Genomic DNA, 13,578 nt, shown 5'->3' on the forward strand with positions numbered 1-13,578 from the left:
ACTGCGCTGCGCTGCACTGCACTGCACTGCAGCGATTTGCACGGCAGCGGCTGCACTGCCAACCGAGGGCAGATGACCGTTGACTCATGCCGATTGCTTGAGTAATCAGGACGTCAACCTTACGTAAGGCGGCTCGCCAAAATGCTCCCCGCCAAATGCCCCTCGCCAATGCCCGCCCCCGCCCCCGCCCCGCCAAAACGGGAAACCTGCCAAGGGATCCACTTCTCTCCAAGTACGTCCGTAGTGACCCCTTTGAACCCACCCATTCGAACTTGACTTCGACTGAGGCACCACGCGTCAACCACAAGCAAAGCCAACGACTCACGCCCCCGTTGACCTGCACTTTTGCAGCCCGACACATACACCATCACTTGCCTCCGGTGACAGCATGCGCAAGCCGGATGGTGCGTTGCGTTCCGCCCCTGAACCGGTGTCGAAACCGACCACCAGTCCCGCACCAATTAGCTCTCCGTCGGATAACCAAGTAGGAGTATCAAGCTCCGGTCAAGAAAAGGCTGGCTTCGGGCCTTTATCAAAGTCAGGCCACTCCCCTTCCTTCAGACGAAAACAGCAGGCGACATGATTCTCGTGACTTGGTAAAACATGCCGTGTTACAGCCAAGCGAGGCCGGCATACGTTGTGCTCCTCCCTGCTACCAGGCCTGAGACAACTCCATAGGTTCGCGGCCCTGATCTCGTGGACGCACGCGCAAACTTTTGATTGATTGGGGGTGGGGAGATCTGCCCCCCCCCCCCCCCCCATCTTGGCATTCATGCCAGCAAGCCGTCAGGTTCGTCGCATGGCTAGGCCACTGGACGACCGAGTGTCTGGACAGCCGAGAGGGCTAGCTTCGAGGTTGAGCAGAGAGAGGCCTTGGTTGGGTTCGGGCAAACACGGTACAGGTTTGCGGTGACTCTTCACTTGCTTGTCGACGGCAGTCCTCGACGGCCGTTTCCTCCATCCGCTCCTTCGTGCACCGCATGTAAAATCGTAACGTGACAATCTCCATGCGCGAGACTTGTCTTTTTAAAATCGCGGTCGCTTGGGCGTTCCAACCTACGCGAAGCGAGCAGAACAGGAAGCCAGCAAACTCAAAACAGCAGCCGGAAAAGGAGCACACCTGGCCTAGGTCCCCTCTCTGCCAGAGTCTTCCAATGGTTCGTACGAGAATCCGGATTTGCTCAGCAGGGGGCCAACGTTGCAGCTCTCGCGCATACTCTGAAACCGGTAGTTGCACAAGGCCAGCTCCTAGATCCTTTGCGTGCTGCTATTCAAGTGAAATTTTGGTCCGCTTTGCCGCCATCGAGAACAAGTTGGTTATGAGCCAATTCCTTGGCGGAAGCCGTGAGAGAGCAATCAGACAAGCAGAGTCTGGACAAGCTCAGTATCATGGCTAGCAGGGCTGGCACGTGAACCGCCAGGAACGGTGTCGCACGCCGCGCTCCACGTCAACTCGACATCTTGGACACATTTGACAGGATCGGTCATCAGAAAGAAAGCCTTTTCCAAATAGCCCCGACGGGCTCCGCATCCTGGGTGCTGCCTTGACTCCTCGTGCTTCTCCACCGAGCCCCCGACAGGTTTGAATATGCCAGCCAAGCGAGTAGAGTTGTGATGCAGAATGCTCCATCCATCACTATTTCATTCGAGCATGAACCACGAGATCCCGAGAGCACGCAATGATCCTTGCCGCCTCGTGCACACCCTGCCATTTGCATACGGCCGAAATGCAAGGTTGAAGCCGAAACAAGGGCCCTTAACACTAATCCGGCGCTGCATCTCTCTTGGTCAACGATGAGAGATGTACAGAGCTTGAAGGGGAAAAGCATCCAGCATAAACTGTCTTTGTAAAAAAGGTCCTACTGCTAAAGGGCGGCTCTCGACTCCAAATAGGAAACCCTGAGCCTTTGGTCCAAGACTGCCAAGCCCTTGCACGTTGCTGAAAGAGGCCATAACGTGCTTGTGGATTTATGCCGGTAGTAATCATGACTCGAAGGTTTGCCAGAGTCGGCTTTTCTCTCTTTCAAATAAAAAGAAGAGATATTTCTTCTGCTTCTTCTCCACTTGAAATCTGTCTTCTCACTTCTATTCGTATGCCCTTTACCTATGTAACGGTAGCTCCTGATGTACTGGCATACCTTTCAAAGCTCACTTGATACGGCATGTGCGTAGCCGCTGCTTGAAACCAATTGTGATGAAAGAAGACGCAATCATGGCATGCGACATGATTCATGCCGATCTATCCGGGTCTGCCGGCTTCTAGCACGGCATGCATGCATTGACTTCACGCGCGTAGATTATATGCGCTCAGGTGAATCATTATTCTGAATCCACGGCGCAGCCACGAGCCTCTTCAACTATCGGTCTACTCGGTGTGACCGATATCACTGGAACCTCCCGATGGGCCGTCAAGGACGCGGTTTTCGAAGTAGATCAGGGCTGTGGACGACTCCATGTGACAGACACATTGGCCAACTCGGACTTTGTTTCTAAAGGGGCACTCTCAAGTGCCCCATGCGCTCCTGTTCGCGCCGTCCCGTCCACAGCTTCGGGCTACTTTCCAAAGCCTCAATCGCCCATTCCGCACTTCAAGTCTTGGTGCGCAACGCCTATCAGCCTCCCTAGGGCCACTTCCCCCTAAGACTCGTCGTGATCTAATCCATGCATCAATACCCCGTATCTGACCCAACGTCATTCACCATTCAAGTAGCACAAAGGGTAAAGACATGTGGCTGGATCCTCGGAATTTGAAATCCAAGAGGCGACACAAAGGGACGCGGCTGGGTTCCGTCGCTAGGTTAGCGTAGGCAGTTCACATGTCGGAAGGCTTCCCACCATGCCGTATCTTGGAAACGGCCGGCCACCTTGAACCAAACTAGGTTGTCATGATGGAGCGATCGCCCTCGAGCTTCCGTGGCACTACGGAAGGCTCTACCGCTGCCTCTTGAGGAAGTGATGAAGCTTTGAGGTAGCTGGAAAAGTGCAGGGATTCGTTATCCTGTTGGAATCCCCGCTGGTCAGCAACACGCCGTTGATGGAGATGCCCAAAGCGTCTGCAGGCTCAGGTGCGATAGACGGCTCCTGTGGCAAACTTCTTTCATAAGCCGGCCCTGGGAGAAATTGTGGTGTTACCCTGGTGTGGACGATGGCAGGTTTCCGCTCACTCTCGAGCATTGCCACTTGTACGCACAAAAGAACCAAGAAGATGCATTCGGGGTGTCTTGCCTGTCTCCGGCGGAAGGATTGAACGCATGATTGAGAGGCTGCACATTTCTAATTCCTCCTGTCCAGGAGATGGGTTCGGGACAGACACCTGTGGCTTCCCGTCGGTGGTGTTTTTCTCCCTTCTTTTCCTTTGCTTTCGTTCCGTGAGGACCCGTCGCTCTCAGTGACGGGTTGCAGGTGTCGAATATCTCGCCCTGCCTCCAAAAAAGTGGTTTTTCCCACCAGTCAGGAGACGTACCCCGTAGTAGCAGAGCGTTGGAGGACTTGGTGAGACCCACATACCACGTTTCATGGCAGGATTCCAAAAGCAGGTTGAGCGGACGGGTGAGGGTTTCTTACGTCCTCGCCAACAGGCAGGGTGGCATCTAAGAAGCCTGCAGCTACCCGTCTCGGCGGCGCCTCTACATGCTGGGAGGAGCAGCATTGGCCCTATCAAAGCAAGTGAAGGTGCCGTGAGATTAGCATGTTTGAAGCTCGGGTGGCGACATGGGCAGACCATTGGATAAAAGTGACAGGCAAACAAGGTGGCCGGACCGAACAGTCGGTAGACGTGCAGACCGTCGTCTAGGTATGCAGCTTCAGCTTCAAACCTGCAGAAGCCAGAAGCCAGAAACCAGAAACCAGAAGCCTGAAGCCTGAAGCCTGAAGCCTCTGCTCAACTGAACCCAAGAGCAGCTAAGAATCCAGGCCGCTACGAAAAGGCGTCACGAGAAGGCGTCATGAGAAGCCGCCACGAGAAGCCGTCGCAAGAAAAGACCGCATACTCGGCCAAGCGGATGCATTCTCTCTCCGTATGCCGCCATCAAAGCAAGCGGAAGCGGCCATGCGTACTGGGTATGAAACAAGACGGTCAATAGATCTGTTCACTGACCCAGGGAGCTTGGCAAGCCCATAAATGAGAGTGACGGGGGAGAGGGAGGGAAAAAAGTTAACCGAAATCATATGAAATCAAAGGGAAGAAAAAGAAAGAATCCCCCCTCCCTCCCCCCCTTTCCCCCCACCACCTCCTCTTTCCCGCAATCTGAAATGATCTGGCAGCCCAGTTCAGACCAAGGAAAAAGTCGGGGGAACGCCCCTATGCCCGATATGGCTTTATCCGTTTCTCTCGGGGGCGGCGAGGCAGGAGCGAGAGGAGCGCGGCAGGAGCGAGGCACTCCCTCCTTTGGCCATGATTCAATCTCCAGCCCTTCCATCCAACTTGACCTTGGGCGAGGCATGTGCTCAACATGCCAGCCAGGGGTCTGATTTGGCCCAAGTGCCCTCGCATTCTTCACCAGTACATCGCAAGTTGGAGTGCTTTCTCAAAAGGAGCCCGGTTCTCGCAAAGGGCTCCGGCCTGTTTGTCCCCTCCACTCATGCCCCGTCCTCTACCCCGTCCATTCTTGTTTATTTATTATCGCCGTCTTTTCCTCCCTGGCCTTCATCTGCTCAATATCATTAGGCGTGGTCCGCTCGATTCAGGGACATATTTCCCCTTTTCTATCCCCTTCTCGCCATACTGCTCGTGCTTCTTATATCGGTCCCTTTCTCTCATGTCGTACTACATCTACCGCCAGCCATCAGTGTAATCGAGCGAGGATCTTTCAGATGCTCGACAGGTACCCGTCACACGGTAGCAGTGCCAAAGCCATTATAACGTCTTGGTTTCAAAGTCTGAATTCGCCTTCATAATACAAACATCCCGAAGGCCCGTTGGTTACAATTCTAGCTTGCCCTTTATATTCACAACCATCGGGGGAAGGCAGTCTTTGGGCAACTGCAGCAGGCTCTCTAAAATCATCCTTTCAAGCCGCTGTCATCTCAGAATCCGACTGCTCTGCGTGACTAGCGTGTCTGAGGTGAGTGACATTCTTTGTGAGATGATGGGTTGATAACCTGTAAACCCCTGTGACCCTTCGCACAAGAAGGCCTGGACAAGATCATATCTCGAGAAACAAGCGATTTCTTGCAGTCGTCGCCCAAATTTAACGCCTATGCTACAGAATCTTTCAGCTATATCATTGACGACACTCGATGGTCTGGATGGTTTCTCAAAAGGAAGGGTTTGCTGCATGAATCTACAAGACAACAACAAAACATCGACTGGACAAGGCTCAAACCACAAGACTGAAAATCAGGCCGAAATCTAGAGATTTTTTTTATGCAAGCTTGTACCCTCTACCAGTAAGAGCATATTCCGGCAGAATCTCTGTTTTTCTTCTTACCCTCTGTTCTTAATTCTGACTTATCAGCAGCAGTGAACTTGGGATCAACTTGTCGGTTACCACGGTGCTTCATCCCAAAGATTCTGCCAACCGTGGGCAATCTTTTATTGTACGGTAAAATGACGACTTTCTTCTCCTACCCGACTCATATGAGAATGGACAACGTTCACTCAATGTCTTCCTCTTCGTCGTTGTGAAGCCTCAGCTGGCAGGCCTTTGTTATTAATGAGAATTGGACATCTCTTAGTCCCGTCGCCGATAAATGTCGATTGCCCTTGTATCGAGGCCCGATTGGAAGACTCTAAGCGTCAAATGCATCCACAAGTTCCAAAGGTAAGACAGTTTCTTGTGCCTCCGTGATTCCAAGCAGGGCGCCCTTTCGCTTTCAGGGACGGTCTTCCCAAAGCGCAACCTTGCTTCATTTCTTTGGCACACTGGTCAGTTTCTGCAACACCCGAGAGTTGATATTTCCGAATATGGTTTCGCCTTTGGCCGACCAGATGAGAGAGATGGTATCGAATGAGTACCCGCTCTTTTTGGACGTCTGACAGCTCAGCAAATGCTTCGAGTGTTTGCATTGCACTGAAGAAGCTACCGCGTATTTGATTTTTCTTTCTTTCCCCTTTTTTTCCCGTGTTTTTTCTTTTTTCCTTTTTTTGTCCTATTTTTTTTTTTTTTTGAAATTCGCGGATTAAATATTCAAGACACGAGAGACCCTGCGTCGGGGAAATTTCTGAAACATCTCGACGATCTCTCAGGCAGAGTCCAAGACGGAGTGCGACCAGCAGCTCGCATTTCTCATCGAGAATCTGGCGTGTGTTTGTGTAACCTTGATACCCCGGTGATGCGTGGCGTCCTTGTTCCGACAACTTTGCCCGATCCTTGCAAAAGGCCTTGCACGCCTGGTTACTGTGCCTGAGGGTCAGAGTATCCAGATGTACTGTACCACTCGTGTCTGGATCCTAGTTGCATGACCCTGCTGCCTCTGCTACCTACACACAACCACCCAACATGCAGAAACATCCCAAACGGGAGACCCTTGCTCACCGTGCCCTTGGTGTCTTGCCTGGGGAGTCCTGGGAGTCCTATTACTAACAAATCGGAAGGCATTTGCCTCTTCACAGGTCCGTCGGTGACGCTGTCTGGATCACTCTCCCCATGCCCTGAGTGATGTGGTTGGTTGGTGTCAAGCCAACCACTCGACGCCATCTTTCCTATCGATCTCCAAGTGGGCAGTCATGCGCAGAAGAAAGATGAACTGACGGCTTTCTTGCTTACAGAATGATTACAGCTCGCCGCCGCCGCCATGTGCGGAGCTGGATTACCTCGATATGCAGCCCCCAACGGGAGGAGAGTTGAGGTGGGTGCAACATTTTTCATTGGCAGCCCCCTTCTCGTTGCAGCGCTGCGAGTGTGACACTTGTTGTTGTTTTTTTTTGTTTTTTTTTTTTTTTTTTCCCTCTCTGAACAGCTCTCTTCTGTTTTTCCTGCTCCATGTATCTGTTTGACAGATGCCTTTCGGGTAAACTAAGTCCGCTGGGCCGCTTGCTTTGCCACCACCCGTGGCCCAAGCTGTGTAGGTGCGTGCCATGAGCTCCCTGTCAGCATCGACCACGGATATCAGATGCTTGATCAGAGCTCGCCATTTTATTTTATTTTATTTTATTTTATTTTTTTTTTTTGGGGGGGGGAGTCTCCCTCATAACTTGTCAGAGTTCATTTTTCTTCTTCTTGATTTTGTGCTTGTTTTTATCCCCAACTGTATGCTTGCCGTCATACGACTTTGCCAGTGCGAACAGACAGAATAACTTTTGTTGCCGCTGGGCCCTCTTGTATCGTGCGTCATCATATCTTCCAAACTTCCATCTCGATGCATTGTTATTTTCCTTGTTGATTTCTCCCCTCCTGTTTCTGGCTGCTGTTTCCCCATGGAGCTGTGTCTGTGAAGAAGGATCGCTGTCGTCTATGAACAAGCAGAACTGCTGCGACGTTGTACCCTCCCGCATCTGCCTGTCTCGTACAACCTAGGCGTTGGCGGTGATACCTTGATATTTGGTGGTACTTGAACACATGTATCGCATGGGAAGGCAGGACAGCATCTTTCGTGGTAGTCAACTCCATGCCACAACCTCAGCTTCGACTATCTTTCAACTTGTCGAATCGTCGACTCCAAGGCTAACCAATGGATAGATACAATCAAGAAAGCAGCACCTCGTCTCTCACGATTGATGCCCCCGAGGCCTCACCACTCTTGAGCCTGTTCCAGCCCAATAACGGTTTGGCCGCCAGTTCCAGCTATACAAACGACTCGAACGGCTTCTATCCCGCCAGTGGGTCAATCTTCACTCCAGATGGCAGGTTGCGTCTAGGTTCCAAGTATGTCGTCGCCCATCTTTGAATCCACTCGAGACGGGCCAAGGCGGAAAAGAAGATGGTCCAAGAAGAAGAGGGGAAAAGGAAAAAAAAAAAAAGAGTCTAACCCCCCCCAAAACTCGATAGTACTACACCATCGACGGGCATGGCACATGTCCAGCTTCACAACCATCGTACCACGACCTTGCCGCACCTTGGACCTCACATCAACTCTCGAGATCAGTTCACAAGCCCAGTCACACCATTTCCGAGGCGGCTGTCGGATCACTTCTCGAGAACATCTCCGTTCCCGGTTTCCAGAAGGCAGCCATTGAATGGTTACACACCGCCCACCACCAGGATGGAATCTCATCAGTACACGCAAAGGACTGGTCAAAACGAGGTTCCTCCCCTGCTGCCAATCGAGATGCTGGGCAACTTGCAATACATGGACCCCGGGATGACTGCCATCAAAGTAGACATTTCCGGGGTCATTGACAAGGGCCCGTTTCTGTCTTCGGATCGCGAATGGACGTGCTATCGGAGGAACTACCTGGCGTGCATCTGCTCCTACACGCTCAGCCCCAACTTCACCGCCGTTCCGATCCAGTTCACGCCTACGACGCCGTCGGAGACGAGCGCCTCTCAGACGTACCAGGTGTATGGCTTCGCCATGTGCATCTCCGCCGTGGTGGCGGACAACGAGCAGCACAACATCGAGCTCGTCCAGCACACGCCCAAGAGAGACAAGGGGCCGATTTCCAAGCCGAACAAGACGCCCCTCGCGCCCAAGACGACGTCGACGCACGGAACGCTTCACCTGTACGGGGATGGCTCAGGCCTGGGAGGCGCCAGGTCCCTCTACTCGGACGGATTCGGCGGCCAGCAGCAGGGCGTGGGCGTGAGCGTGGGCGTGGGCGTCGGCCAACAGATGCCGACCGAGCACACCTTTGAGCGCATCCAGTTCAAGCAAGCGACCCAGAACAACGGCAAGAGAAGGGCGGCGCAGCAGTACTATCACCTGGTGGTGGAGTTGTGGGCAGACGTGGGCACGCAGTCGACCGATCAGTTTGTCAAGGTAGCATTTCGAAAGTCGGCCAAGATGATTGTGCGCGGACGGTCACCCGGGCACTACCAGAACGAGAGGCGCAACAGCCACGGAAACGGCACGAGCGGTGCGGCCAGCAGCGCAGGATACAGGCCCATGGGGCCCATGGGCGATTTCGCCAATGGATCCGGCATGGCTGGGACGGGACTCGGCTACGGCTCTGGCTACGACAGTCGTGGCACCAATTACAACAATGTTAGGCACCAAGAGATGTCGCCAGAGAGCATCTTCTCCTCGGGCGACGACAAGCCGTCCAATAAGGCGTACCAGTACTATACGCCAACCTCCTACGAAAACCACAGTGACCGAGTCGACCTGTTTGGCCACAGGAATGCGGCCGACAGCACCCTGCACTCGTCAACCGCCACCAGCGGCCGCAAGGTCAAGCCAGAGCTCGACTTTAACCTGCTGCCCAGCCCTTTTAGCGGCGGAGGAGCACGGACCGATGATCATCACCATCATCATCATCATCATCATCAGCAGCAGCAGCAGCAGCATCGAGACCGTTTCGACAGCCGCGCGACGACGGGAGGATTCTACCCGTCTATCGTTTCCCCGACCGGCCTGGGCGCAATTTGATACTTGACAACAAGGATCAAAAAAGAAAAAAAAAAAGGGACACGTTGCCTTGGGTTCCGCCCTGATTACAGTTTGAGGCCATCATGGGTTCGGAAAAAGGAAAACAATAAAGGCTGCTTCATGATTTGTTCAGGCACTTAATTAGCCTTCAACGTGAGAATCCGAGGCATCTCGTCAAGTCAACAAACCAACAGTACCTCATTTAGAGAGCGTGCAAGAGAAAAGAGTCCAGGCGGAAATTGGGGGGGTCGGTTTGGGAAATCCGGGAAGCATTCCGGCTGCTTTTTTGGGGGGGGGGAGTCATCCTATCGAGTATGTAATACCGGGTTTCAGATATCGGTTTATTTTGTGTCTTTTTTTCTTTTTCTTTTTCTTTTGTTTTTGTTTTTGTTTTTGTCAATTTTTTTGCACTCGCGTCTTATTCCTTTGCTTTTTGTTTCCCCTTTTCTGTTCCTTTTCTAGCTCCTCTCTTCCCTGTTTTCTATTTTTCTCTCGTTCCCATCCCCCCCCCCCCTTTCTTCCCCTTGACTTGGATGATTTTGCGGCATAAGACGGGGAATCTAAGCACCCCCCTCCTGCATTCGATTTTTTGTCATTTTCCTCCGGAAGACAAGGAGACCTTGGCGAGGCCGCAGGCGGGATACCAGATGAGTTTTTTTTTTTTTTTTGTGCAACACTTGAGCCAGGGATGGATAGTGGTGGTGACGCAAATCTTGAGAGAGGAAAGGGGTGCACAGGAAATAACTTGCAACGTTCCAAGTATGGGATGGGATGGGATGGGATGGACGGCGCGGCGTGGCAGGGCGCCGCGGCGGGTGTGGGGGATGGTCAGGCCGTAGCTTGACCAGCACGATACGTATCCCCTGTCGGAGGAGCAAGCAGGGAGCAGGGCAGGGCAGGACTTCTGCTGGAGAGCGAGCCGGCAAGCACGAGGGCCTGCCCAGCAACAAGCGAAGCGCTCCGGACGAGGGGAGCAACTCGGCAGGGAGGTTGGCACGCTCGACGCTGTGCCCGAGTACGGAGTATGTGCCAGGCGTTCAGGACGTGGAAAGAGCGTGAGCGGGGTGCCGGATAGTTAGCTAGTTTAAGTCAGTCTTGTCTGGGTGTTTCGGTCATGTCATGTCATGCGAGAAGCTGTTTGTTTGCGCTTTGCCCCCTGGTGGCCGGAAGGCGGAATACCCGCGGCCTTTGGCATTTCTCCTCGGTGCTTGATGTCGTCTCTGTGTTTTCTTGCCGGCGTATTCGGGCTCCTGGTCGAGCAAGCCCCAGGTCGAGTAAGCCACATGTCGTTGTACATGTCTTGATCCGGATCTTGGGCTCCTTGACTCTTGGCTCCTTGGCTCTTGGCTCCTTGGCTCTTGGCTCCTCGATGGCTCCTTGCTCCTCCATCCAAGGTCTTGTCGAACTCGGTACCTGCCAGCCCAGCCCAGCCACTTCTCCCAACTACCTACCTACGAAGCACACCCGTCCACGCGTCACTCTTCTCTTGACAGCACAAATCCCCCAGGCCACAGCGCCACAGACCCCCCTTCCCTTCCCTTCCCTTTCCTTCCCCCCGGGAAAACAACCACAGACCGCTGGACCAGGGGCATGCGGCATGGGGGCCACGCAACCGACAGAAGCCGCTGGCTCTTCTTCCCCCCCACGCGTCCCCTTCATCGCAAGGGGTTTCGTCCCGTCGCCCATCGCTCCCGCTTCTGCCTCCTTCCCTTCCCTTCCCTTCCCTCCTTGCCAATCTCCCACCACGGGGCCTCGTGAGCAAGATTCATTGATAAGCCGCGTGTCAGTTGTAAAGGGGGAGGGGGGGACCTCGACAAAGGAGCCTCCAGTAAGATTCATCGCCAGGAAAAGCCGCGGGCAACACGTGCCCAAGAAAAAAAAGAAAAATACCAAGACCAAAAGTTGGCCGCTGGACAGAAGAGCAAAAAAAAAAGGGCGGCCAACTTTTTGTCAGGGCTTTTGTTTTGTTTTTTTTTTGGGGGGGGGGCCGGGGGGGTTGGGCATCTTTGGCCCCCATGTGGACGGGTGTTGCCCGCGGGACGGGCGTGGAGGGCAGCACCTGATGTCTTTTTATGCTGCGGCTAATAAAAAGAAGGGAAGGGCTCGATGCGTTTCTTATGTAGAAGGATTCAGGTAGGAAGAGTTGGTTCTTTTTTTTTTTTTTTTTTTTTTTTTTTCGGCTGCTTTTTTTTTTTTTTTTGGCCATCTTTGTTTTTTATTTTTTTCGAATTCCCAGTCCAACGGTATTGATTAGGAAACAACCATGAATTCAAATAGAAAACGCGTGGCTGTCCCGTGCAAAGCGCAGAGCAAGCGCAGAGCAGGCGGAAAGGACGCTCGGGCCCGACGCGGTTGGCGAGTGGCAGCGAGGGAGAAGCAAGGGGCGGGCCAACACGAGAAACTCTGGCCATGCTCGGCCAGCCGGCGCGATCCAATCAAGCGACAAGGCAGCCGAGCGGGTGGCGGCTTTGCTCCTGGCGCTGGAGAGAAGCTGCGAGACAAGGAGCGGCAAGATGCCAACCATGGGCCGCGGCGGGAACTCTGTCTCGGCCGACGTGACGAAAGGCCGCGCCCAACACGGACGCTTTGCTCTGCCTTGGCTAGGCTTGACACGACGTCAGGACGGGGCGAAAGCCTCGTCCGGGGTAGCATGGTCGTACCAGACGTTGTTGCCCCGAGGCAGAAGCCCAGTCAAGTCTGCCCTGGGAAGCGACGTGACCAATTGTTCTTTTTTTCGACACGGGAGGCCGGCCCCCTTCACCCCCCCCCCCCCCCCCCCTTCCGGGGGCCATCAAAGGGGAGGAGGAGGGTTACTATCTCGCTTCGATCAGCTTATGCGACATTCCCGCGCTCTGAAGAAAAGGGCCCTCCGTCGCCCCATCGCCCCAGGGGAAGATGAAAAAAAGTCGATTCCGAGGACGAGTCAGGTTCCCGGGGCCCCGTCGAGTCGTGGGCAGGCAGGCAGGCAGGCTGGGGGGACCATGGGGTGGCCACTGGGTTTATGCAGCTCCGTCCGAAAGCAATCTTTGCGCTTCCCTCGAACCCAGCCAGCTGACTGCCGCTCATGCTTGTTTCGTCTCAACATTGCCCCGGCCCCGGCCCGGGAGGGGGGGGGGTCAGGAAGAAGAGAGAATCAAAGGTGCCGCCAGCCAAGCGCTTGCTGGTTTCTTTCGCCACCGAAAGAGCAAAAACGTCAAAAGTCTCCGAGGCAACGTCCGGGTTCCATATGCGAACAGGCTTGCCAACGGCGTTTTGCCGAGTTGGAAGTTGTACGCACCACTCCACTGTTCCCTGCTAGGTGCTGCGCTTGAATTCTCTTGTTTTTTTTTTTTTTCTCCCTTCGTTGGTACGGAGTACGGAGTATGTCATTTCCCTTCTGGTCAACGGCCAGGGGCGGAATTAGACGCCCGCACACAACACCATTGCAGCTGGCTGTTGTCGGCAAGGACACAAAACCCGCTCGAAACCCCTCCAGGGCGTTGACGTAGATTCCCTTGTTGTTTCTGTTTTGTTTCTGTTTTGTTTCTGTTTTTTTTTTTTTTTTTTTTTTTTTTTTTTTTTTTTTTTTGGATATATATATTTCCCCTCCGCATTGGTGTTGGCTGGCCGCCGTTGGGGAGGGAAAGTTTGGGGGGCCTTCCTTTCTCTCTCTCTCTCTCTCTCTCTCTGCCTTCTGCTGGCTTCCCTTCCGCTCCAGGGGGATGAAACGACCTGCGGGATCAAATTTCCAAAAAGTCCAGCCCTTCCAGTCAACAGGCTGCGCTCCCACCTTGGGAGGGAGTGTTCGAACCGTCTCGCCTGGTGGGTGGGTGGGTGGCAAGAACGCAGAAGCAAAAGACGTCTCTCGTGACACGTCGTTTTCCGCACATTAAACCGAACAGGGGTGTCGTCGCACACCGGAGACCTTCTCCCACGTCATCATCTTCTCAGCCATCGACGTGCACCGTCTTGTTTTCCCAGCACGCACGCCCGCCTTGTTTCTCGGCCCGGATCACACGAGCTGACCCGGGTTGCTCTGCCTGAGAGACGCGGAATTGTTTGATTTCGGGGACCCTGGCTGGCGAGAGATTCTAGCCCAAAGCTTGCCGACTCGAAATTGGCCCGAATTCA

At 53.7% G+C, this 13,578-nt stretch overlaps 1 protein-coding gene across 1 annotated transcript; it reads left to right on the forward strand.

The window, feature by feature from the left end:
- Positions 1-7,611: 7,611 nt before the first annotated feature.
- On the forward strand, positions 7,612-9,468 carry UV8b_04406 (uncharacterized protein; the record flags this gene model as incomplete). The annotated part of the gene is made up of 2 exons (XM_043141904.1): positions 7,612-7,805; positions 7,929-9,468. The coding sequence occupies 2 exons, from the start codon at positions 7,612-7,614 to the stop codon at positions 9,466-9,468; spliced, it is 1,734 nt and encodes a 577-aa protein (XP_042997838.1).
- Between the last annotated feature and the right edge of the window lie 4,110 nt (positions 9,469-13,578).

The sequence above is a fragment of the Ustilaginoidea virens genome, chromosome 3 (assembly GCF_000687475.1).
Source record: "Ustilaginoidea virens chromosome 3, complete sequence".
In the NCBI taxonomy this organism is placed as follows: Eukaryota; Fungi; Ascomycota; class Sordariomycetes; order Hypocreales; family Clavicipitaceae; genus Ustilaginoidea; species Ustilaginoidea virens.